The 24,423-nt window shown below is 36.9% G+C and overlaps 1 protein-coding gene across 2 annotated transcripts in view; it reads right to left on the reverse strand.

The window, feature by feature from the left end:
• Window positions 1-2,719: 2,719 nt before the first annotated feature.
• Window positions 2,720-24,423, reverse strand: part of LOC114145485 (alpha-1,6-mannosylglycoprotein 6-beta-N-acetylglucosaminyltransferase B-like) — a 116,904-nt gene continuing 95,200 nt past the window's right edge. The window contains exons 10-18 of one of the 2 annotated variants that reach the window (XM_028019088.1): window positions 17,909-18,042; window positions 16,223-16,353; window positions 14,938-14,943; window positions 11,582-11,737; window positions 11,295-11,441; window positions 10,896-11,012; window positions 7,412-7,486; window positions 5,883-6,166; window positions 2,720-3,498 (exon numbers count right to left, since the gene is read on the reverse strand). In XM_028019088.1, coding sequence (XP_027874889.1) covers window positions 3,300-3,498; window positions 5,883-6,166; window positions 7,412-7,486; window positions 10,896-11,012; window positions 11,295-11,441; window positions 11,582-11,737; window positions 14,938-14,943; window positions 16,223-16,353; window positions 17,909-18,042 — 1,249 coding nt within the window. In that variant the 3' untranslated portion in view covers window positions 2,720-3,299. Of the gene's footprint in view, window positions 3,499-5,882; window positions 6,167-7,411; window positions 7,487-10,895; window positions 11,013-11,294; window positions 11,442-11,581; window positions 11,741-14,937; window positions 14,944-16,222; window positions 16,354-17,908; window positions 18,043-24,423 lie in introns of both variants that reach the window. The other variant, XM_028019087.1, reaches the window with a different exon arrangement.

The raw sequence follows: 24,423 nt of genomic DNA on the forward strand, positions 1-24,423 counted from the left end.
CTCCTACTGAGGAACCACTATCGCACTGCATCAGGCGAGGTATCACAAGCTTTACAGCCGGCTGTGACTGTGACTGAAATGAATGCAGGAGGTTCTCCTCGCTGTCATTTCAGCTTTCGTAATGTTACTGGAACAATGGATATTCTCTTTGGTAAAACTGCACAAAAGAAATCAATTTAAAACAAAACAAAACAAAAATAGTTTCATTCGAGACAGAAAACACTTACAAGTAAACAAATTGGCTCACAAAACAGTTTGAAGACGGTGACATTGTGTGTTTTGTGGCTATATATTTTCTATTATGTATTTTGTCCAGGATTTATACATTTGTTTCAGTTATTTACCAGGAAAAAACTCCAGATTCTGCTGGAAATGTAGCCTGGACACATTTTTAACAGACCCTTTCCTCTCTAGGATTGTGTTGTGTGGTACCTCTGCATGCACAAAAGAAAAGATAGAAAATGCCCTTCAAATAGGGAAAATGCTGCTGCTGGAAAAAAGTCTCCATCTGGTTGTAAAGGTTCTCTGAAAGTCATTGTGCAAGTAGATAACTCAGTTAAATGGAAAGCCCCGAGTTTATAGGTTGATTAATATCTGATGGTCCATATAAATCTCTGCTTAACCTTCTTTGGTTTGGTTTCACCTGTACTTTGAGTACAAGTGCACCAATTCACTCAGTTCAGAATGATGGTGATACATGATGCTTCATTCTCAGGAGCGATGAGATATTCCGCTGCTTTCTTTTAGAAAATATCTGGGTTTATATATGCAGCTCTGTAAAATATTAAGAGCCCACTGCACTGAACCCATTGAAAACCTCCTGGTTATTCCACCAAATGTTGATTTCTGAACTCTTCCTGAGTTAAAACATTAGTATTGCTGTTTCTAAATTAATATGAACTTGATTTCTTTGCATTATTTGAGGTCTGAAAGCACTGCATCTTTTTCGTTATTGTGACTGTTTCTCATTTTCTGCAAATAAATTTTTGCTTGGAATTTTGGAGACATGCTGTCAGTAGATCATAGAATAAAAGAACAATGTTCATTTTACTCAAACATAAACCTATGAAAAGTAAAATCAGAGAAACTGATCAGTTTTAGCGGTCTGTAATTTTTTTCCATTTATGTTTTTCCAGTCATTAATGTGTTACACGGTAATAGAAGGAAAACAAAATTTTATGCAGAATGCTGAGTGTTCTTGAAAATATTCTTAGTCAATAAATATGCTCATCTCTGCTGCTGAGTTTGTGCATAATGTGAATTAATTAATTTGCAGTGTGAAATCTTTGTGCTAGTAGATTATATTGGAACCTTGCCTTCAGCTGCAGCACCCTCAGCTGTGTGTCCATCCTCTGCCAAGGACCTGAGATATTTGGAATGAAAGTATTTTCTGCGATTGGGATTCCATCTAATAAACATTGCTGGAAGATTATAGGCATTTAGAAAATAATTTTTAAAACATGAAATGAAGCAGTGAAGGTTTTAGAGATGCATTTCTTACAAAGCTAGCTCGAGCCATTAAAGAGTAAATTCTAAAGGTATTTTGACAATGATATGTCAAAATATCAATATAAAATATCAATAATGTAGATTATTATCTAACAATAATTAGGTAACTTTAATTATTGTTGATTAGAGTTAGTATTAAGCTGTATTTCCAATCAAATGTAACCTTTACCATTAAACAGTGTATAGGTTAGCTTTTAAATAAGAGATCCTATTAGTATTCTACTGACCTGGGCTTTTTCTGCAGAAAGTTGGCATGGTTTTCTCTTGCATGCGTGAGTGTGCCTCCTGGTGCTCCGTCTTCCTCCCACAGTCCACAAACATGGCTGTTAGGTCAATCGATTACTATAAATTGCCCTTAGGTCTGTGCATGTGTGTGTGTGTGTTTGTATGGTTGTTTGTCCTGTGAATCTCCTTGCTGCCCTGTGCCTTGCAGTATTATAGACTTACACAGTAGCATTATTGGGCAACTTTGCTTTTTTAAAATTTAGCCAACCTATGAAAAAAAACGATCCTCAAGTAACAAGAGCAGAGGTGTTCTTGTGTTATGTTGTGGATTTAAGAACTAAAGCTTTCTTACCTGAATAAAATCTCCCTTTAGTGAAACTGACTTTTTTCCAGACATTTTATTATAAACCTGATGGATTTTGTAAAGAAAGTCCAAAACTCATTTGGTGAAACAGTGAGATCTTATCCTGTTTTATATTTGTTATAGAATTAGAAATTGTGTCTCAGGGCCATATTATATATATAATGCTGCCTTTGAAGGATGGCGAAGGCACCATTATATATTGTAGCCTTGTATAACAGTTCCCTGGTGAAGACAAAAACTCAAAGCATGAATCCTAAAGACTCAGATTGCACATTAATGGAATGAAGAAGATCAGTTGTTGATATTTTTTCAATTTCTGTTTCTTTTTTTCAAGGTGTAAAACTAGTTATCCACAGCTACTCTATTTGTAGTTAGTATAAAACCTAATTGTGCATTATTTATGATTCAAATTCATAAAAAAAAAAAAAATGAAAACAGTGATTATCATTTAATCATTCACAAATCTTTAATGAATACGATACATGTTTGTTTTGATGGCTCTAAGGTTTAAATTCCTGTGGAGACCTTTCTGTGAACTCTGGATGTTTTCCTTGTGCGTGTTTGGATTTTAAAGAGAAAAGTGAGGAATGCAAGCAATATAAACCACCTCAAAACTTTGAACCGTTCTGATTTTTTTAATCTTTATTTATGATTTTTTCCATCACAAAGGCCAAAGACCTTCTTAAAAATCCAGCTGAGAGATATGAAGGCTTATTTATTGAAAAATAATCTTGTGAGCTGCCCTGTGTGTTTGTCCTTTCTTCTCAGAGAGAATAATCGCTGATGCTGCCTCAGAATGAGGGCGCAGTCTGAAAAATATCCATCAGTGCAAGAAGGGTCGAACAGAAAGAGAGACAAGCTGTGCGTCCATCATCCTCTGTCTGAGCGCGGCGTGGAGGTTGGATACTGACCTGAGGTTGCCATCTCCATGACAACTCCATCATGGAGTGAGACAATACTCCCAATATTATGGAGGTGAAGCTTCAGAATAAAATATTTGATGTGTCTTCACTATGCAGGTAATGTGAAAGTTTACTGGCTTGACGCTTTGCCTTTCAGTGTGATTGCTGTCAGCAGCCTCCTGCAGCGACCGCGGTCCTCATACAAACGATTCCTTAAACTATCCAGCAACAGTTCAAGGTCAAGCTCTTTAGCTTCCGTCTTAAATCCAAGTCTTTTTGTTTTTGTGTTGCTCCCATCATTATAAGCAGTCTCTGCAAAGAGCCACCTGCCCTCGAAGGAAGTCCCTGCAGGGGCAAAGGCGTCTGTATTTAGGAGAGTGGCCCGCGCAGCTGAACAGTAAAGGCTCCCTCTGAAGACTGCACTCCCGACGCATCACGGAGAACGCCGGGAGGATGTGGTTGATCTCTGAGTCCACCACCTCGCACTGCACCTCCAACCTGAGGGGTAAAACACAAGAGTACACGTCTGAAGACGGGATGAAGCTACAAGTGGGAGTGGCTGTAATTACAAAAATAAAAAATAAAATTTGATTATACTGTTTAATGAATCAAATCTCTGCCTTTGCTGTGTAAATGTACTAGAAAGTCAAGTTGGGCTTATAATTATTATGGGTGAAAAGCAAACGAGTGAGAAAAATGTACCTTAATCACACATTTTTTCCAGGAAAGGCCATGGGTGTCAACAGGTACTTTGTCTCTTAAACACACTTCTGACTTGATTGTTTGAAAAATATGTGTTGTTTATTTCTAGTGAAAACATAGAACAATAGCTATAAATGTCTTACAAGTTAAATGAAAACATAAAATTTATTTATTTTGATCTTACAAGTTCAAAAAGTGGTCAAAAAAATCTCCTGTCGATTCGACAAACAAAATAAAAACTCTCCACCACGTCCCCTGATGTGTTCCTAATCTCTTAAATTAATGTTTAAAATGGTTTAAAAGTTACCAAAACTTTTCCAAATATAAAAGTCAATTACAGATTTTGGTTCCAAACTAAGTTAAGTATATTGCAACTGCCTAAAGAAAAACTAAAGTGATAGAAGTTATGATTTGCATAAATTTAGCTTAAATCGCCACAAAAACAACATTGTAGTATTCAACAACAACATAATTCTTTCCTGTTTTTCTAATATTGTTCATCTGTACTTTGAAGTAAAAGTTTATTTTATTTAGAGAGAATTTTAAAAAATTACTCACTATTATCACATTACAAATGCAATGGAACGACAATACTGAGGAGGAGGAAATTAACCGAGCGACAAGAATGAAGAGCAGAAACAAACAGGAGTGGCACCGCAAGACAAGGTAAACAAACACTAAGGAGCATGAAAGATTCCCAGAAAGCCGAGGAACAGAGCTTCTGTCTGGAGGGAGATGTTAGAAGAGAGTCACACTCCACAAACTGAGTGTCGAGTTTTCCATCCCCTTCAGAAAAAATCTTAAAAACTTTTATATTTGTTTACTAAAATGATTCTGAGCCGACATGCGACTGTTGAATTTCAGATCCTTCACTCACTCAGACTCTGCTTCCCAGCTACAATCAAAGCTTTATGGATGATCAAGAATTGTTTGCTTCAAACTGAGTCATTTCACGTTTCTTGCTGATATCGCTTTCTGATTTGAAAGTAAATTCAATTTAGTAAAACCAAAAGCCAAGTGTATGCTTTAAAATTAAGTTCAGAGTCAAGTCAAAAGTCAGAGATTTAATCAGCATTGGTGCTGTGATTGTGGAGTCCTGGACTCGCTTATAGGTTTTATCATAAAATTTACTGCAATTTTTTCTTAATGTTTTTATAGTAACCCAACAAGAGTTTCTTCAGAACAGCCTCAAAATTATAATTTTATTTAGTTAAAAAGCTGTTAGAATGTTTCTGACAACAGTCAGATTTGTTTCTAAAGTTAACTCAACATTCTTAAATAAACTCTCGTCTTGCTCATTATTAAGATATGCTCATAACAGTTTGTTGATGTCATAGGCTAACACTAGAAAGTTTTTTTTTTAAATGACTTATTGGTTATTCAACACCTAAAGCATTTCCACATGATGGTGTGCTCACAACTCTTACAGAAATTATTGTCACCTTGCTTTGTCCATTGTATTTTTTAATGACTTGAAATGATGCAGATGGACAGGAAGCAGCAGCAGCCAAATCAGTCTTTGATTCACTTCTAATGAGTGAAAAACACTTAAAAAAACAGATTCCTGAGACTGAAAAAGTAATGTGCATGACTTTAGATGTAGTTGTACTATGTGCACATGTATACAGAATTGATCATCATAATGATGATCGATTCTGATCTGAACAAAATGAACAAAATGTGGCCAAAAATAAGTTCTCACTAACATCAAACCATAAAGAAGATAATAGACAGGTTAAAGATTTTAAGGGTTTAGTAAGAGACATTTACCCCTTGTAGACTATTAATTTGTCTTAAATCACCGATGTGGAATATGCTTTTATTGGAAAAACTTTGCTGCAATTTAGCGGTCAGAATTCTGCCCCAAATGGCTTATTTTCTTTCAATAAATACTAAATACCCCACTTTAAATCTATTTTATGTACAACAAACATCATATTTGAGTAGTTTTGAGTCTTCTTTTTTGAAAAAAAATAAATTAAATAATACAACTGTAAATCAATTCAAAGACTAACAGAATGTGTTGATCTGGACTCCGATCGGAAACATGAAATTCGATTGGGACATAAAAATGCTACTGAGTTAAAGAGGATAAATGCAGTTTTCATAGTTTTGTGCTTTAAACAGTTTTGAGTTTCTGTGTTTCAGTGTAATGCCTCCATTCCTGTCGTTTTGCCTACCCCCGCAGAGCCTCCTTGTTGTTGATGAAGTGGAAGTGAGCGGGTTCGCAGATGAAGCCAGCTGACTGGCAGGCCTCAACACAAGACTGGCCCTCCTGAGACACGAGCAGTCGGAGAGAGCTGAGAGGAGGCCAAGCCGTGGGAGCTGTCACGTAGGACGCCCAGCCAAGGGCCGTGGAGTTGGGCAGGGGCACAAACAGAGGTCTGATTACCCGGCTGCCACTGGCTGATCCCCGTCTGGAGAAATTGGCTGGAATGAATGGAGGCTCTGGCACACAGAAGTCCTAGAAAAAAAAAAGAAAGAATCAAATTAGTTTGTGCAGCGGTTGTGGTGTGAAACTCCAAACTGGTAGAAGAAGACCTTATATAAGTGATTTACTGTCTCTACAAGACTGGCTTATTCCTCTGTTGAGCCAGAAAATGCTTTTTCCAGTGATACAGGCCTTTTGTGTGCTGCCTTATAGCTTATGCTACTCTAACATAACAGTTATGGTTACATCTAGGACATTAACAGCATGATTTCCTGCAAGCTGCTGTTTCCCACCTTGAAAAGCATTATTTATTATCACTACACATAATGAACTGAGGATTAGAGAAGAAGGAGCAGATGCAGACCTCGGCATAAACTGCCCCGAGGAACATTAACGTGAAGTTGATTACTAATGCCCCTGAAGAGTCCAGACTCATTAAATCTGTTAAACACAACCATCACTATTTACACAACTTGTAAAAGGTTACACATTTACTTGTAAAAACAAATTTATGTTTCTTTTCAAAGAAATGTCAATTTGACGGATCTCAGTGAGATGAAAGGAAAACAACATGTGGCTGAACAGATGTTTCAACCTGTCCTATCAGGTGTGACAAATATATGCTTGTACAATGCTCTGCAAATGTATTCACAGCTTTTCAACCTTTTCAAATGTTGTCCAGTTACAATTGTGGCTAGGGGTTAAGTTTGATTAGTTAATTACATCGATTTTAACATGTTAAAAATTTGAACACAATCCCTGTTTCTTTAAAATCAACATTTCCGAGCGGAGCATTTGTATTTCTGTTTCTTGTATTTCCGTAAATCTGACGTACAAGTGACGACAAACCCGCTTCACATGGCCGACTGCGAGTTAGTTTCTGTTTCAAAATACGATCGGATGGGACGATGGAAAAGACTATTATTGTCCAAGTTGTCCAAAAAGATTGGAGTTGGTCTATTACTGAAGCATAAAATACCATCTTAATGAAAAACATGCTGCTGCAAGATGTGTTATAAATGTTAAAAATGTTCTAGTTGAGCTCATATGTCTCAATAGTTCAGCAGCAAAAAGGGTTTTTGAATTGAAATAAAGAGGGTTATTCGATCAAAATACGGTTAGATGCAATTAACTTGATCAAAAATTTTGATCTAGTCCCACCATCACTTATAATATAAGGTGATAAAGATAGAAGAATTATTTTTGTAAAAGTGAATGTTTTGCATGCTTTGCTAGTAAGCTCAATATATGTGCATACAGAGGCTCAGTGGATCTTACCTGATTCTGTAAGTAAGCGTGAACTCTCTCCAGCATGCCCTCACAAGTGTACTCATAAGGCAAGTAGGGCTCAACCTGGAAACCGCAAGCAAATGCATCCAACCAAGAGGTTATTTTTGTAACATTTTGCCAACATTAACATATACTTTTGTTTTGATTTTCATTGTTCACACTAATTGCTGCAAATTGCCTCTTCTTGTTAATTTCAGCAGATGAATGTTTCTATTGTCAGGTTCTGCAAAGCCTAATCACAGTGTGTCACTGCGTTGAAATTCATTATGCTTTATTTGCATACCAATAGATCATCCCATGCTGTGAAATACAAGTTTTATAACTAACACACACTTTTGACTGGCCCAATTAGCTGTGTGCTTGAAAGACTATGTATCACTTGTGTTTCTTTTTATGTCTAACGCACGCTGACAGACTGGCACAAAGCTGGATGAATGTAAAACAGCCAAAACTGCAAAATTATGTTGATTAAGCTGGATCTTAGAGATATTTTTAAGCCTGCATTATGGATGAAAGTATTCGAGCACCATCCACAAAAAGACAAAGACATTATTGCTCAAAATATTCCTCTGAAAGTGCAATAAAAATTTACTGCTTAGAGCCAAATGGGGAACCAATGAATCAATGAAATGCCTCTGAGTCAGTTTACTGGTACTGCAGGGACAGAAAAATGATCAAAAACGTGTGAAAAGCAAAAAAGAAAAAAAAAAAAACGTACACAGAAAGACAGAAAAAAGGACATAACAGACACAAAGATGCAAAGGAAAACAATTGACAGAATGACCGATAAAAAGAGAGACGAAACGATAAAAAGTAAAAAAGATGAAATGAAAGACAAAAGATAAAAAGAAGAGAAAACCAGACAGAAAATCAGAAAGAAACAAGAAAGGAAAAAGGAAAGAAAGAATTGAAAAAGAAAGAAAGGAAGGAAAGAAAGAAAAGGATTTATAGGAATATAAGAATTTGTCGGCCAGCCAGAGATTGCTTTGTCCTGCCTGACTGAGCATGAACCTCTACATCTCACAGTGTTTGTGTGAGCTTACGTGCTCGTCTTCACGTTAATGGCTTTAATGTGTAGGTAAGGCCGTGTGTCAGCTGTGTGTGTGCGTGCGTGTGGGGGCGTGTGTACGGGGATATTATCTGAATGTGGGTGTGTTTGCTGAGGCGTTGTGCCTCCACTGAAGGGTGAAGTGGTCCATCAGCTCTTTCTCAGAGGAGATGGAGACAGCGCCGTCAGCTAGTGCTGCAGAACTCAAGCTTGTCTGACAACTCAGACAAGATGGAGCAGTGGGATCATCCACACACACACACACACACACACACACACACACACACCCTGGCATGCTAGATCATAGATGTCACCTTTTGTTTAATTTCCATGCCGGGGTGATCTAGTCTGCTGATTTTACAAAATGGTTAAAGGGGCATGCAGACAGCTGTCTTCCTGTTGTTTCGCTTCATGCAGGATGGACTGGCTGGTTTGGATTACTACTGATACGATTGTATGTCAGTGGAGAGAATACATTATTGTGAAAAAAAGACAATAGATGTGCCTATCTGTGCATTAAAATGGGTTCTGTGGAATTAATGGTTGTACCGCCAGAGTTCCACCACATCACAGTAAATGAGTTCAGGAGGACTGGGAGAAAGCAGCACTGAGTTTTCAGTTGTTTTTAAGTTGCTTAAGTTGCTCAGAAAAAAAATTGTGTTTGGGTGAAACTAACTAGCTATCCACAAAGGAAGTGCAGGAAGTGGACTGAAATGAGCAGAACCTAATAAAGGACAAGTGAAGCAACGATAAAGTCCAAGAATAAAGATGTAGTAATATCAGAAGAAAGTCATAACATTATAACTTTATTCTTGTACAAGGTTATTCTCTTAGTATTTTATTAGTCCGTCATAATAACTAAAGATGTTATTACTAAAGAAGAAATCATGTGGTGACCGAAAGGGGACAATTTTCAGCCAAATTAATGATCAAACAGTTAGAAATGAAAAATCCAACTTTTTCTGATCAATCAAAACATCAGACATAAGGACTTTCAGAAAACACTCAATCACGATATTTCACGTGTTTGTAGGATCTCAGTTTAGGAAGACGGCTTAACTACACAAACTGTATCATTTGTGCCATTATTGCTGCGAACAGATGTCCTAATATCACCATCTAATTTCATTAACACCGTTTGAAACAGCAAGTGGTGTTTGTGAACGCCTCATGATCTCCAACCACCTTTGATTGGCACAATCAGCACAGCAGGAAGTCAGCACAACACTTACAGAAGGATTCATTAACACTGGAAACTGATAATTAAGAACTGAGATAGCAATGGCATTTATAGATTCTGCAGAAACATCAGGTGTAAGCGCATCGAGGGATGGGCATTGACCGCCTCAAATTCTGCCATGGATGAAATATAAAAAGCAACAGCAGAATAAGAGACAGTGATATACAGTAGTTTGTTTTGCTCTGATGTTGATCCATTATTTTAGCAAAATAATCAAATCAGAAGTGAAACTTAATAAATGTAAGTGTTTTCAATGAGGTTTTCATAACATTTTCTGTGGTTTTTGGTGTCTAAGAATAAGCAGCCTCCAGCTTTTGGCTTGACTCAACGCAAGAAACAACCAGTTTATTGATGCTGGACACAAATAAACAAGCAGAAGTATCAGCGTAGCATTGGAACCTGCTGGGTGATCACAGATTGATTGATTACAACAGTATAAAACAGTAAGTCTTTTGTTAAGGTGATTTTGTTTGTAAGACATTTTTATTCACTGTTCCTTAAGTTCATACCGGTTTTCAGTTTTAATGAGAGCCAAAAGCTTTTGAGAATCCCCAAACTCAATTTCCATCTCTGTTCATTTTCCCATTTCTTTCTATTTTTGTTCCCATCCTCTGCGCTTGTGTTTGTGCTTTCTAGAAAGATTTAATCTACCCAGCTGACTCCTTAATTAACCTTTCTGCTGCTCCTGGCAGTCGCTGGCATTCTCTTATTCTTTATCAGCTCTGCATTTCTCGCACTCTGTAATAGCCATCTGCTTCCTACACGCAGAAATAAATAAGGCTCTGGAGAACCCCAGGGTTGTAAAGCTTGGCTGCTGCTGTGTCAAAGTTTAGGAACCATTAAACAAAGTTTAAAGGAGCCAGATAAGGCCTTGTGCTTTACTTACAGGCTTTCAAGAGAAAAAATGAAGCAATTTTTATATTACTTTGAACACCAACTCTAACATCACAGAGTAAAAATGTGCCATTTCATTATTATCTGGGCAAAAATGTATTTTAAAGTTATATAATAGGATGTTTGTCCAGCAGATATTTCTATTAAATATCAGAGCTGATCTTGCTGAGTGTGAAGATGAAAGCAGTCATGTTCAGACTTTTAAAAAACATTTCTGACCCCCCGAGATGGAAAGGGATTTAAAAGTTTTTATATTTTTTCTTTCTCGTCTTTGGTGAGTCTGACAGTACCTTGGTCCTCATGATTTCCTTGATAGCAGAATCAAACTCGAGGGAGTTGTTGTAGTCGACTGTCATGACGTACGGTCTGCCTATGTACTCCTCTGCATACGGGTGCTGGGAGAAAACCTTCGGGAAATGCAGACGTTGTGTTAAACATTTTAATTTACCTTATCTATAACTTGTGATCACGAGAAAAGCTGTCCAGGACGTTCTTTGTAAATACATTGAAAAAACAACATTTTGCAATAAATATACAGAGCATATTTGAAGTTCTCACAGCTGACGGGTAAAATACAACTTGCAAGCAGATATTTGAAATGATCTGATGAAAAACAAAGGATTTTAAGTCATAGCCCTGAAAAATCCTAACTTCTGTCTGAAAGGAAGAGTAAAGCCTAATGAAGTTACCTCTCTAGATGTAGGTTTTCCTCTGAAAAACTCGTGATTCAGTGAACTGTGGGGGGGCTGGAACTTAGGCTGCAGGAAAATGCAACCATTGGCTATTGCTTCAAGAGGGGCGGGACCTTCGTACGGAAACCCAAAACCAATAAAGAGCTGGAAAAGAACAACAACATTATATAACCCAAGAACAACAACTGCATCTACATCTAAGGTTTGTGAATTAATAGAAAGGTTGTGACAGGTGAGAATTAATTAAATCATTTATCGACGTCACAGCCACTCCAGTCGCTTGCCTTGGCCTTACGGAGAAGCTGCTGCAGCTCGTGTTGGGGCAACAGACCGTGGTTCTTCACGAAGGCCGGGACCTCCGGCGGTCTCTGGGTCTCATAGTACACTGTCCCGTGAACCTCCATGTACTTATGAAGAATTTCCAGGAAACTGTCTTTGCCCTGCTGGACGAAAGACAGGAAACAAAGACAGAAGATATCAGGGATTAGAGATGAAGGCAGGAGGCTGGATGAAAAGAGAAAAAAAAACATCTCTGAGGACAGTATTATTAAAGAGTTTGAGAGCAAGTAAACTGTCCTGAGTCAGTTTTCTTTAATCTTTGTGGAAGCTGTCGCCGTGTGTCAGCTTCTGTCTGGATATGTCTGCTTCTCTCCACATCTAACTCTATATTTACTCTCTAGGTACATCTTAAAGAAGACGTTACTGTGATGTGGAGGTAACTTGTGTTCACATGATCATATTTACTGATCCAGCAGAGAGAGAAAAACCCAGATTTTTCCAATGAAGAGCAATTTTTTGACACAGACACATTCAGTAAAAGCTTTCACCTGGTTCGGACTCAATTTCTTTCATGAGATTTTTATTTGTATAATTAAACTTCATTAAAACTCCTGTTTACAGTGTGATTTAAGTACAGTAAGTAGACAAGTATCAGACGTCTTGTTTAAAATCTTTACATGGATTTCCACCTGAAATATGGTTAAACTGAGAAAACAGCCAATTCACAATAAGTGAATATATGTAGGTGTTTATGCATGAATCCAAACTTTTTTTTTTTATCAATACAACAATAACCCTTTACGGTGTCATTAAACAGTGGTGGCCCTTTTAGATTTCTTTTGTTTTTTCTATTACACTTAAACGTTTAAGTGTAATAAGTGTTGTTTTATCAACTTTTATTTTATTTTATTAATTTTGTTGATAAAAGCTGGCAAAGTATTGCCAGTGGGAGTACCATCATTTTCATCATTTTTTATTCTTCCAAAGTTGTCAGTCTGAGATTTTGTTACAGCAATAAAATATTAACTAAATTTAAACATGTCCTATCGCAGTTAATATCAATAACTAGGGTTTTTAACAAAGCCTGAATTAGTTTGCAGAAATTGTCCGATTAATGTCTGATATTTTATCATGTTCTGCTCACCACCAGAAGTGCACACATCCCTACTTATCAGTCCAAAGAAAAAAATTAAATATGGTCTGTGTCTGAACACCAGAATGAGACACTTTAAAAGCATCAATTAAATACAGACCCTACAACAACCAGCAGCAGTCAGCTAACCAAAAGGTAACCACAAAAATGGAGTGCAACCCAGACCATTAAATTGATCTGCCAGCTGGTATTAAGCAGCTTACTATATCCCTCTTTTGTGTGGCACATCCCCTCCTCTCCTCCACAGCGAAGTAACTGGAGGCTGTAGTGATCAATAGTTTCCTCTGTGAGGATTTCCCCAGCCAATTAGGAGATTTGCTCAAGCGTTAAGTGCTGCAGACAATAGCAATGAACTTGGTAGTGAAACAGAGGCATGTAAGGGTGCAGATTTCTTAACTTCACAAAACATTTCTCTCCCTAAGTGTGTGCATGCGAGTATGAATCAGGAAAGGGACGACTACTGAGTAAGTCCAAATAAACTGGTGTTTGTCCCTCCTGTTCTAAATCTATTCCTTAAGATGGAGCTTCAGGAAGTAGCTTGAAGGACTTTGACCTGTTTAGTTGAGATAGTAGGGCATGTTAGATAGGTAGAAAAATGGAAACTTGATGTTTAACAGATCACCAGAAGACACATGTCTCATCTGAATACAATTTAGTAAAGTCACCTGACCTGACATGCATGTGTTTTAGACAGTGCAAGTGGAAAACCTATGCATGCACAGGAAGAAATAGCAAATAAAGCAAACTTAACCTCAAAACTGTTTTTATTCAAGGCAATAATGCTTGTCCCACTATCATTGTGCAGTGTAAAAAAAAGATACATTCTGTAGTTTTTGAAAATGTTATTTGAAAATGTGATTTATCTCAACTCAATACGATGATAATGATCAACAAACTTGCACCTCTTTTGAAAAACTGGTTTTATCATCATTCACCTTCTGCCAGACAATAAAAAGATTAGAATTTTAAATAATACCAAGTCTTACTGTGACTGAATAATCCACTTAATTATACACAGCTAAGTATTTCTAACTCGTTTTTGCTCAGCATTAATATTTTATAGTTGATTATTTTCAGTCTGCGACAGACTGGCGACCTGTCCAGGGTGACCCCGCCTCTCGCCCGAAACGTTCGCTGGAGATCGACACCAGCACCTCCTGACCTAACTAGGGACAAGGGTGTTAGAAAATGGATGGATGGTTTATTTTCTGAAGCAGAAAAGAACAAGTGCAGGACAGAGGGAAGGTATGACAGAAATGGAGTAACAGGTGAGAAATATATTTATAGTCACACAGTTCGGCAGATTAAATCATATTCTGAGCAAATATTTTCTGTTTTCTGTTGTAATTACCTATAATTACCTGTGCTTGACATTTAAGTCCTTTGCAATAGTTCTCACAACAGTATTAACAACAACAAAGTTCAACGGTTTTTGTTGGGATTCATTCATCTCTTTATTAACTCCTCCTTCCCTGTCGCTGCTGAAGAGACGCATCATCACAAGATGCTGCTGCCAACACCACGTTGCTCTGCAGGGCTGAGTGACAAACAGAGTTAGTTTTTGGGATGAACTAAGAATGCTGGCAACACTGCAGGATTTCAGTGTCGGCCATTTGGTACATCATGATGTGACACCATGGTAGAGTGAACTCAAAATGTTACTCAAGGATCATAAAAATTATGTGCCCACTAAAAATAGTGATGTTGACAGATTTTGGCAGTCAGTGTCATTGATAGCATTGATGAAATGGAGCCATAATTTGTATTGGAAGCTGTGTTTATTTTTCTTTGTTCAGCATTTTGCACATTGATCAAAAATGTAAACATTTGCTGTAGTTTTCTTTCAACAGCTTTCTCCTTGCCACTCTTCCAAACCTTACAGCTGTTTTGTTACTCCAACTTGAGCTGTGGATCACTGCAGCTCCTCAAGAGTCAACATGGGCATCTTGCCTGTTTCTCTGGATAATGAAGCAATTTTTCTGGTTGTTAGTTTAAGTAGATTTGTCAGGTTGTCAATTTAATTTATTAATGAGGGAACTTCTGAAACCAACTAATTGTCAGAGTAGAATTGGATGGATAATAATGTGACTAACACTTCTCAGGTTTATATCTTCAAAAAACTTTGATTTCACAAATATAGGCTACATAGTGTTGATAAATTATATATAGCATTACAAAAAAGAGGAAAAAAGAAAACACTTGACTTACCTGAAGCTAATCAGCATCCAGTCAGGTTCAACAGTCCACAGCAGAGGATAGAACAAAATAGAAGAAAAGAAATTCAGAAAATATTTGCAGCTAAAAAAAGGATGGAGCTAAAAATAATGAAACAAATGCTTTATTCGACACACTCACAGGTAAAGCATTGTACATTTTCAGGACCTTATGATCTTTTTTATGAACAGATATGTTGGAAAAACAGAAGACTGACAGACAGGAGGCAGTAAACAACATCTTTATAATTATTTTAAGAATGAAGGCACCGCGGTGCTCCGTCTACTTAATGTGGATGAAGAAGCAGGCAGCTTCTCAGAGGAAAACTGTCTGTAAATTAAAGATGCACACTTAAGCATATAAAAGCCCCATGAAGCTGAACTGTAATGACACTAACAGTGGGATGTGCAAAATGCTGTCAACGTTTTCTTGTCATAACACAGCAGGAGGCAAGTTGCAGTACTGCATACTAGTACTTAATAAATATGTTACTTGTGGAAAAAATAATCCATTAAAATGATCTTCTCATTTACTATGTAGTATAAACAGTGGGTATTTCTTACGATATAACATATGTCTTAAAAAAATTATTATTTAAAGGCAAACTATTGAACTTCAGTAAAAGTTACTGTTTTGGCCAGCAAGCTCATTCAGAAAATGTTTTCCATTTCAAGTCTCTCATTTAATTTGTTTCAAAAGTACCTCCAGCTGTGGAGGAAAATGGAGAACCTGCAGAGTCATTTCAGGTAATGAACTATTCACTTATTTAAATTAAAATCCCTGGATGCCACAGATAAACATATTTATGATTCACATCCCAATTGACAGCCAGAGGTGACTCTGTTCAGATGCTTGTTGGCACAAATATTGAATTAATAAAACACGTGCCAACAACTCAATGCATTTAAGAATCTGGTAAAGAAAACAAACACAAAATCAACATTGAAGTTTGGAAGTGGCAACATCATGGTGAAGCTGCACCAGATGGTTGTGAACAATCTTAATTTTTTGAATCCAGTAACTGTCTTACCTCTAGGATGATTATATAATCAAATTAATTTAATTATTGATAAGTTCCAACTGCTGGTACCACCAGGGTCTAACCCATCCTATGACACTATGCATGATGCCTGATTATACAGCATTTTAATCGAAGGACGTTAGATGACTGTGCAGAATATAAATGGCAATCACAAGCAAAGAGTAAATAGATCCTGCTGAAGCAAAAAAAGCAAACAAAAAAACAACAAACAACAAAACTTTATCTTGTGTATAGTACCTTCCACATGCTGGCTTCTTTCCCATAGACCACAGCCATGTTGTTGACTTTGTTCTGCTGGATGCTCCTCTTCTCTGTCTCGTTCAGCTCCTCCGAAACAAAGCCCATGAAGGAGTTGTCTGGTGTGTGGGCTGAATGTGTGCGAGTGTATGTGTGAAGATAGTGAAAGTAGCAGAGTGGTGAGAAAAGTGAAAAGAATGCAGGAACAGATAAAAAAAGGAAAAAAGTTTTATTTAAAGAGAGAGAATAAGAAGGATGCAAGGAAAATTCACTCTATCCTTTTGCACTTTGGCTCATTGGTTCAGTGACTGTGAGTATTGCCTAAGTATTATAAATTGTGTCTGTCACACAGCCAGCTGTGGTTGGGTATGGCAAAGTCTATCACAGAGATTTATATAGTAAAATATACATGCTAGGTACATTTATGTGTTTTGTTCAGTGAGTTCAAGCAATTTGACATGATAAAAACAAACTGCACATATAATCCTCTGCTACTGACTTCTTTTTTTTAAGCCAAGTGCTTATTATTCCTCCCTTTGCAGAGCATTTTCAAGTATTGAAGAACAGTAATAAAAGCAGCGCCGCCACGCTCTCATAAGTATGAAGGTTGAGTCACTCATTATAGCTTTGGCCAGTGTGGAACGTGGGTGTCTACAATATGCTGTATATTGTCGATATAATGATCCTGCTGCTGAGCGCCAGTGATACAAGGCTGCTGACAGCTGAATGTGAAAGCATGAGACAGTTAAGTAGTCAATGTCTCAGCCGGGAAGTGAGGAGACAGACGGCTCGGAGGGAGGATCAGACCTATTGTGCAGCTCATAAGAGGAAAAAGAAAGAGTTGAGAACAGGTACAGCTTAAAGGGACGCTGTGCTGAAAATAGAAATGTGAAGCACATTCTTCAAATGAAAGTGAACAACCAGCAAAACCTGTCAAAAGAAGTGAAAAGACTAGTTTGAAGTCATTTCAGGTTCCTAGAAAGACATTTTTGATGGTTGTGTGCAAACACCTACGGGTGTTTAATGCCATAAAGAGCAAATTCCTAATATGAGACAATATTTTAATGATGTGTTGTAATCAGCTCTTTAAAAAGGGAAATATTTGAAAGTGAGGCAAAGCAATGTGATTTATTTTCACCAACAGGCCAATTCAAAGTCCTTTAAATGATTAAAATGAATATAGTACGACAAATAAACAAAAACATTAAATAGCAAAATAAAAGAAAGCAATGGCAGTATTAAAACAGACTCCATTTTATGATATTCCAGTTGTTATTAACCAAAGTCTCGATTTAAATGAACTCAGAGTTTGAGCTTTTTTGCAGTTTTCTGGAACTTTGTTCCACATTATAGCTGCATAAGAACATGTTTGGTTCTGGTTCTTGAATGCACAATAGAACTGAACCAGAAGACCTGAGAGGTCTGCAAGTTTGACACGACAACAGAGTTTTAATGTATTTTGGTGGTAAGCCATTCAGTGACTCATAAACTAACAAAAGTATATTCTCTCAGCATTGTCTGGGAAATAACGTCTGATAAGAGGAATGAGTTTACAATTAGAATCCGATTGAATGCTATGACAGATAGAAAATTCTTAAAGAAAGCTGCAGTGAGATATTGAGACAACAGGAAAGTAAGGCAAATGTAAAAAGTGATTAAAACTTAGGAAAGACAGTATAATCTTACGGAACATGGTCATATACTGCCGGGCGTTTAGGTTCCAGTAGCCCCAGTTGGTCCGATAGCCATGCAGGGTTGCGTATTCTTCATGGTTGTAGGCTGGCTCTGTCCCAAATGTGTCAATAACTCTGATATGGCATCTGTGGAGGAACAGCACAATACAGTAACACACAAACTGAGTTTAGCTACCAAGCTTCAAAACATCTTATTGGGATTTTATGGGACACCAAAAAATATTTAAAAATAATGTAACAAGCATTTGTAGTGAAAGTGAAATTTGCAGCCACTGTGTAGGATTCATCTGGGTAAAGTGGGTCTTGATCCACTGACTACGACCTCACAAATGTTTTGACTGAATTTTGTTTGTCAGTCCTCTGAAGCTGTGGTTTTTCCTGTTGCTAGAGCAGCTTTTCCTAACACACTTTCTGAAACAGTAAATTTTGGGCGTAAATTGCAAGAAAGTGTTTGAAATAGTTTACTCTATTTGTGATGAATCTAAATGAGTTCCACATTTTAAAATGAGTGAAAAAAATAGACATGTTCACATCTTGAGCTCTAATGTTCAAGCTTAGAATATCTCAAGCTTCTGTGGATGCGAGTAGAAAACTGCTGCTTGGTTCCTTCTCCTTTTTTCATCATCTAACAGAATAACTCACTTTTTAAAATCACTTGATCAACAGAAACACTTTTATTTCATTAAAATATAAAATAAAAGGATTAGTTATTTATTTGTGATTCAGAAAGAAGGTGACTTCCCAAAGTGAGAACATTTTCTGGAACATTTTAGACAGAAACAGAAGTAGAGATTTTTCAGAGAAAATCATACAAAGCATATGATTATAAGAACTGTATTCGCAAAAAAGCATTAAACAAAAGCTGATGATTTGAATGGAATAGCCTTATTACAAATTCTCACAAACGTCAGAAAACTGAATGATATTCTTTATTCAAAAGAATCAAACAATCTCACTTCTGAGTTTCATGTTATTTGCTGCGCTGATGAAGGAATTCCACAGAGACCCCTTCAGATTTAGTCTTGAGGGCCACAGAAAGCCGGCGATGAATTATTAATAACAAGTGTTAGTTTCGTTTGTATCTACCCTGTTTTTTATCCCTTGCCCTGCCACTTTTCACCCGATCTGCAATGGTTTTCTGTTAGGATAAGCCATCCCCAAAGGATAGAAAATAGTTGGGGGAGAGAAGGGATAAGCAGAGGAGTAGCTGAGCTGAATATCTATTTGAAGATCAGAGTAAAGGGCTAATCTGGGTTAAACGGCTGCTCAGAGGTTCTCCAGGGTGAAGGAATCATGGCAGGGTGGCATGTTGTTATGTGATGCAATGTGCAGTAGGAGCATAGAACGAAGCATTACTTGATGTATTAAGAAAGTTAGAAGTAAACAAACACTCTTCACACTTTTTCCTTATTGTTATGCAAAGCATGGATGCACTCAACATGGTTATCTAAATTAAATCACAGCTCGTTCCTCTGATGAGGAAACGCTCTGAAACTTGTGCTATGCTATAGAGTGTGTTGTACATGAAGGCTTGAAGAGAATAATCACAGTTACTTCAACTTCCTGTTGTCATGTTCAATACATGTTGAATTGTTCTTCAACATGTATTGTACATGCTTTGATGCTAACAGAACTATTATGTATGCTAAGTATCAGCTTGCATGTAAGAAGCTAACAAATAACAGACAGCAACCATAATGCCTTTATATAACACCTAAAACAGAACATGGGTGGTTTATTATCAATGTTTTTGTTCACTCTGGTGTTTAATGTTTGATCCAGTGGACTTTAATTCATATCTCCACATTAAATACATTAAAAATAACCTTTGCTTGGCTAATTGTTTTCATTAACATAACAGTACCATTTCTAAAAGGGATGCATTTGTTAGCGAGCAGGCTAACATTAAATCATCTGTCACTTCCTTTCCCAAATACAATAATAATATTGGATTCTTTTATGGCAAGCAAATAAAACTAGTAAAACAAGTGTTACTCTACATGAGGTTTCTCCTCTGTTTTTGAACATTCCTTTAAAGTTGTCCATATCTCTGTTCTTTCCACTGTTTTCTACATTTCTGCAGAAAAGGTTTTCAGGTGTTTTCATGACCTGAAAGACTTTAATAAATCATTAAATGTCTCATAAATGTATTATTAATGATACATCAAATAAGGGAAGTATTTTGCACTTAGATGTAGGATGGTTGCTAGTGTGGTTTTAATAGGACAATTTCTAAAGTACATATTATGGTTATTTTGTAAACAATTTGCAGATTTTTCCAAAATTCCCAGTGATTTGTTAGGTATAACCTATTATAGTCTTAAATAGTTTTACACTAGGTGCAACAACTTTCAATATTTCTGGTCTAATATTTTACATGTGTTCAATATATTGCAAAATGCACAATACTCTAAAAGAAGACAGTGTGTGTCATGAGGTCCGAAGCATTAAACAGATTTGATCACAAAGCTCTAATACACAATTAAACTCTCTGCAGACATTCATGCACAGCTCAGATTTTTGTGACCAAACTGACTTTACGCACTGGTGGGGATAATAATGCCTCCTGCCAGAGGGTGGCATTAGTCACATGGTAGAAAAATGAAACAATGACAGAAAAATGACAATAAAGTTTGTGTATTAAGAAATACAGAAGGAGGAGATCTGCTGTCTTTATAAGGATAATTTGTCTCTTATTTGTCTATGAAGTGAGACTCAAGTTCTTGCTTGTAAGTCTTATTCTCTATGTCCTAATAAATCTCACTCTTTTTACTTCAGTACCAACGTGCAAGGTGTGCAAATTATTATTCCTAAGCAAAAGCTAAAAATTTTGACACGAAGAATCGATTTGGTGGTTTAAATTATAGCACAGATTTGCTGTGGCATTGTTTTGCTGAGATTCTGCAATGTCACAAGATTTATTTCTATCCAGTGTTGCATTAATTTTTCACCTACATTTTGGATTGATGATTGGAGACCATCCAAAAAAAACGCCTTCGTCTTAAAATCCAGAAAGATTCTCAACGGGATTTTGGTCTGGATTCTGTGCTGGCCAGTCCATGTGTGAAAATTATGTCTCATTTTGCCATCAGATAAGGAAAAAAAACAATCCATGGAATGACCTAGTCATTCAGTTTTTTGCTCTGACCTAATTCTTTAAGATCATAATGTTGCTGATAAACTGGACTTGATCAACTACAGCAACCCCAGGTCATAACATTCGCACCAGTAAACACCAGTCATGATGGGTGCATCAGTTCATGTCGCTGTCTTCTCACCCTGATGCGTCTATCATTCTGAAATGTTTAAGTGACAGTAGAATTATTAGTTTTTTTGTTTTACAAATCACTTCTCCTCCAGCTTTTAATAATGTGCAGGAGAGTTCTTAATCCAACTTTTGTAGTTCATGCAAACTCCTTAGATGTTTTGCTAATAATGCTAATAATGTGAACATCTTTTCATGACCACAGAATGTGTTTTTTTTTTTTTACTGATAAGAACTGATTCTTTACAATTATTTGATCAAACCTATATCATCTGAGAAAAAAGATGGTTCTTCAAAGTTTGAACAGTCTAGCTTTAAATTTGTTCAGCCACCATTTTGCAACATTCACCCAACCCTTCCTCTAACTTCGTCTAATTGTTGGGAATTCCTCCTCACATTTGAAACTTAGTGGAAGCAAAAACAGAAAAAAGGAAGACAGAAAAAATGCTCTACTTCTTTTCAGTAATGTATAGATATGTAATTCACATGAATGCTCTTTTTTAAGAAAAAACAACAACAAACACACATGCAATAACATAACACATAACTGAGCTTGCATGAGCACAGGAGGAGCAGACACAACAGAAAGTCTGTTTCCCAAACATACATGTTACTGAAGACAGGATCTAATTGTGTGTATGAAAGTTTGTTACCAACAGTAAAAACTGATTTTCCATCCAGATACATTTAAAGGCAGAATAATCTATCGCTAGGACATCTAACAGAAGGAACACTGCAGTGTGAATAAAATACCAAATTTGTAAATGACTGATGTAGCTTTCTGCAATATCGAACGTATTCATGTAGCTGGAAGGTGTTTTCTGGCTCTAGCAGAAGATAAAAAAAAGGATACACAATTTTATGTCAAAGAAAATTTGTCAATATTTTTTACAAGGAGCTTAAAAAATTTAGCTTTGCTGTTAGTGTTTGTGTGCAAAAACCTTCTCCCATTTATCATTTATCTACTATTACTAGTGCAGGCAGTGTTGCTTTCTTTTCTGCATCCAAACACGAACAAAACATCTTCCCAGACTAAACCAGATACCTCCTTCGAAACACCACTAGCACAGAAGTAAAGTCAACAAACAGGGAGGAGGTTGGGGGGAAGTGGATCAATATGCTTCTCCAATTATCAGATAAGTGGGTGTGATTTAAAACAGACTCTTATCTGCTTTCAGCCTCTCTGACAGCAGCCCACTTACACCAATACACCCTCGCCTCCACGCAAACAATCATATGAAGTCGAGCAAATAGAACGCTCCGAACACAACAGGACCTTTCTCATTATTACCATGTTACACAGGCCTAATAAATTAGAGTGGCTGTCAGTGCAAACATAAAACAAAGGTAATTAAAGAGAACTGAGAAGAAAGAGATTGTAAAGCTTAGACCATGTGATTAATTAAACTTGGTAGTGTGAGAGACTCAACCAGAATAAAAGAGGGGAGTGAGGGGTAAGTAGGGATGTCATTGACCTAACTTGATCCTTAGGGTCTTTGTTACACAGGTAAATGCAGCAGTATGACATAAGGAGAAATTATAGGACAGAAAACAAGAGAAAATGCAGTTTTCTCCAGTTGTAAATTCTATTTTAGGAGAAATATAATGAAGCTACTCTCATCTATATATCAGAAATATGAATGTCAGTTATGTAACGCACCTTTTTGGTACGTTTATTTTTAAGCATTAAGGAAGAGGTTTATGAGTAGACCAGTTGGTATGTTGACGGGGTTATATAATAAAAAAATGGTTCCTCAGGCTGGTTGCAAGGTGATGGGCTGGGCTTCGCTGGGGTTGCTAGGTAACAACGCAGTTCTTGTCGAATGTGGCAGGGCAAGGGATATTCAGGAGGTTTTTGAAGCTGTTAATTTTCTAGACACCAAAAAACTTTAACTTATTGCCACAAAATGGCTGGGTGGGTGTTTAAATTAGTTAAGGTATTTAAACTTGTTCAAACAGAAATGTCTATGCCAGTGGATATCAAAAGTCTACAATTAGCTTCAGTAGCTAAAGCCTTCTCAAGTGCTTTGAATGTTTGATCATCTGTTAGCTTTCCACCACTGAGACTTCATTTACTTCTTACAAACGCACAGTGATATGATACATATCTACTGCAGGTAAGGCAGATATTACCAATTATAAAATGCATATTATTTCTTTAACCAAAAAAATCTGTTAGAAGGCTTACCAAAAATACTTGCAGTAATAATAACAGGGCACGAGAAGTCTGTCTAGGTAGATGATATAATTGTACAGCTCAGTGTTACTTTATAAACTGACAAATTCTAAATAGAAAGTGTGGGATAGAACAAAATACTTTACAAACGCCAAGAGTCACATCTTGTTAAAGACAGCCAGGATCAAGACCGCACTGTAACAACTGAGCAACACAAAGGTGAACACGACAAGCAATTAGGTGCTGACTTCTGCTGGTCTTTCTGCTGGAAATGTGGGGTTTGTGTGTGTGAGAGAAAGATAAATCATGAAAACAAGATAAAAAGGCAGCAAAATTGGTTACATGCTGGGAAAATACCTTCCCAGTCCATCAGCAATACATTTTTCTTGCTCATAATTGGATTTTACAAATATACGGACTGGCCCTTTAAGCATGTAACAGCTTTCCATTCCCCAGTTTCCTAAAATCTCTGCATCTCTGTTATCTACTGTTTGTTATTTTAACAGAATATTTGCTTCTGTTCTTTTAGCTGACTTTCTGGTCAAATACAATACACTGCCCCCTGTTTCAACTCTTTTGTTGGCTTCATTAACAGGGAGAAAAGAAAAAGACAATAATATCCAGACAATCAAACCCTGTCATGATATGTATAGGTAGCAGATAAACTGATTTATCAAATCATAAACTTCAGACTGAGACTAACACTGGTGGAAACTGGACTACAGAATGAGAATATAGTTGGACTATCTCTTATTTGTTTCTGAGGCAACGACATGAAAGAGCCCTGAAGCTGATGTGGGTTCATGTTGGGGTGCTCTCAGGAATGTGCAGCCGATTATTTTCCTTCAGTGCATTCTGGCAGTTTAAATCCTTTTTCCTTGGATATTAATTCATGTTTTCTTGCCTCTTCGTTGTGCTTGTCATGGCCTAGATTCCAAGTTGCTGAAACTCTGTAGCAATGCCAAAAGCCATTAAGCACACTTTTTTGCACTACTACACACACACATACACACACACACACACACCCCTACACACACGCAGAGAGAGTCTAATTTGTGTTTTCTCT

The sequence above is a fragment of the Xiphophorus couchianus genome, chromosome 5, assembly GCF_001444195.1.
Source record: "Xiphophorus couchianus chromosome 5, X_couchianus-1.0, whole genome shotgun sequence".
In the NCBI taxonomy this organism is placed as follows: Eukaryota; Metazoa; Chordata; class Actinopteri; order Cyprinodontiformes; family Poeciliidae; genus Xiphophorus; species Xiphophorus couchianus.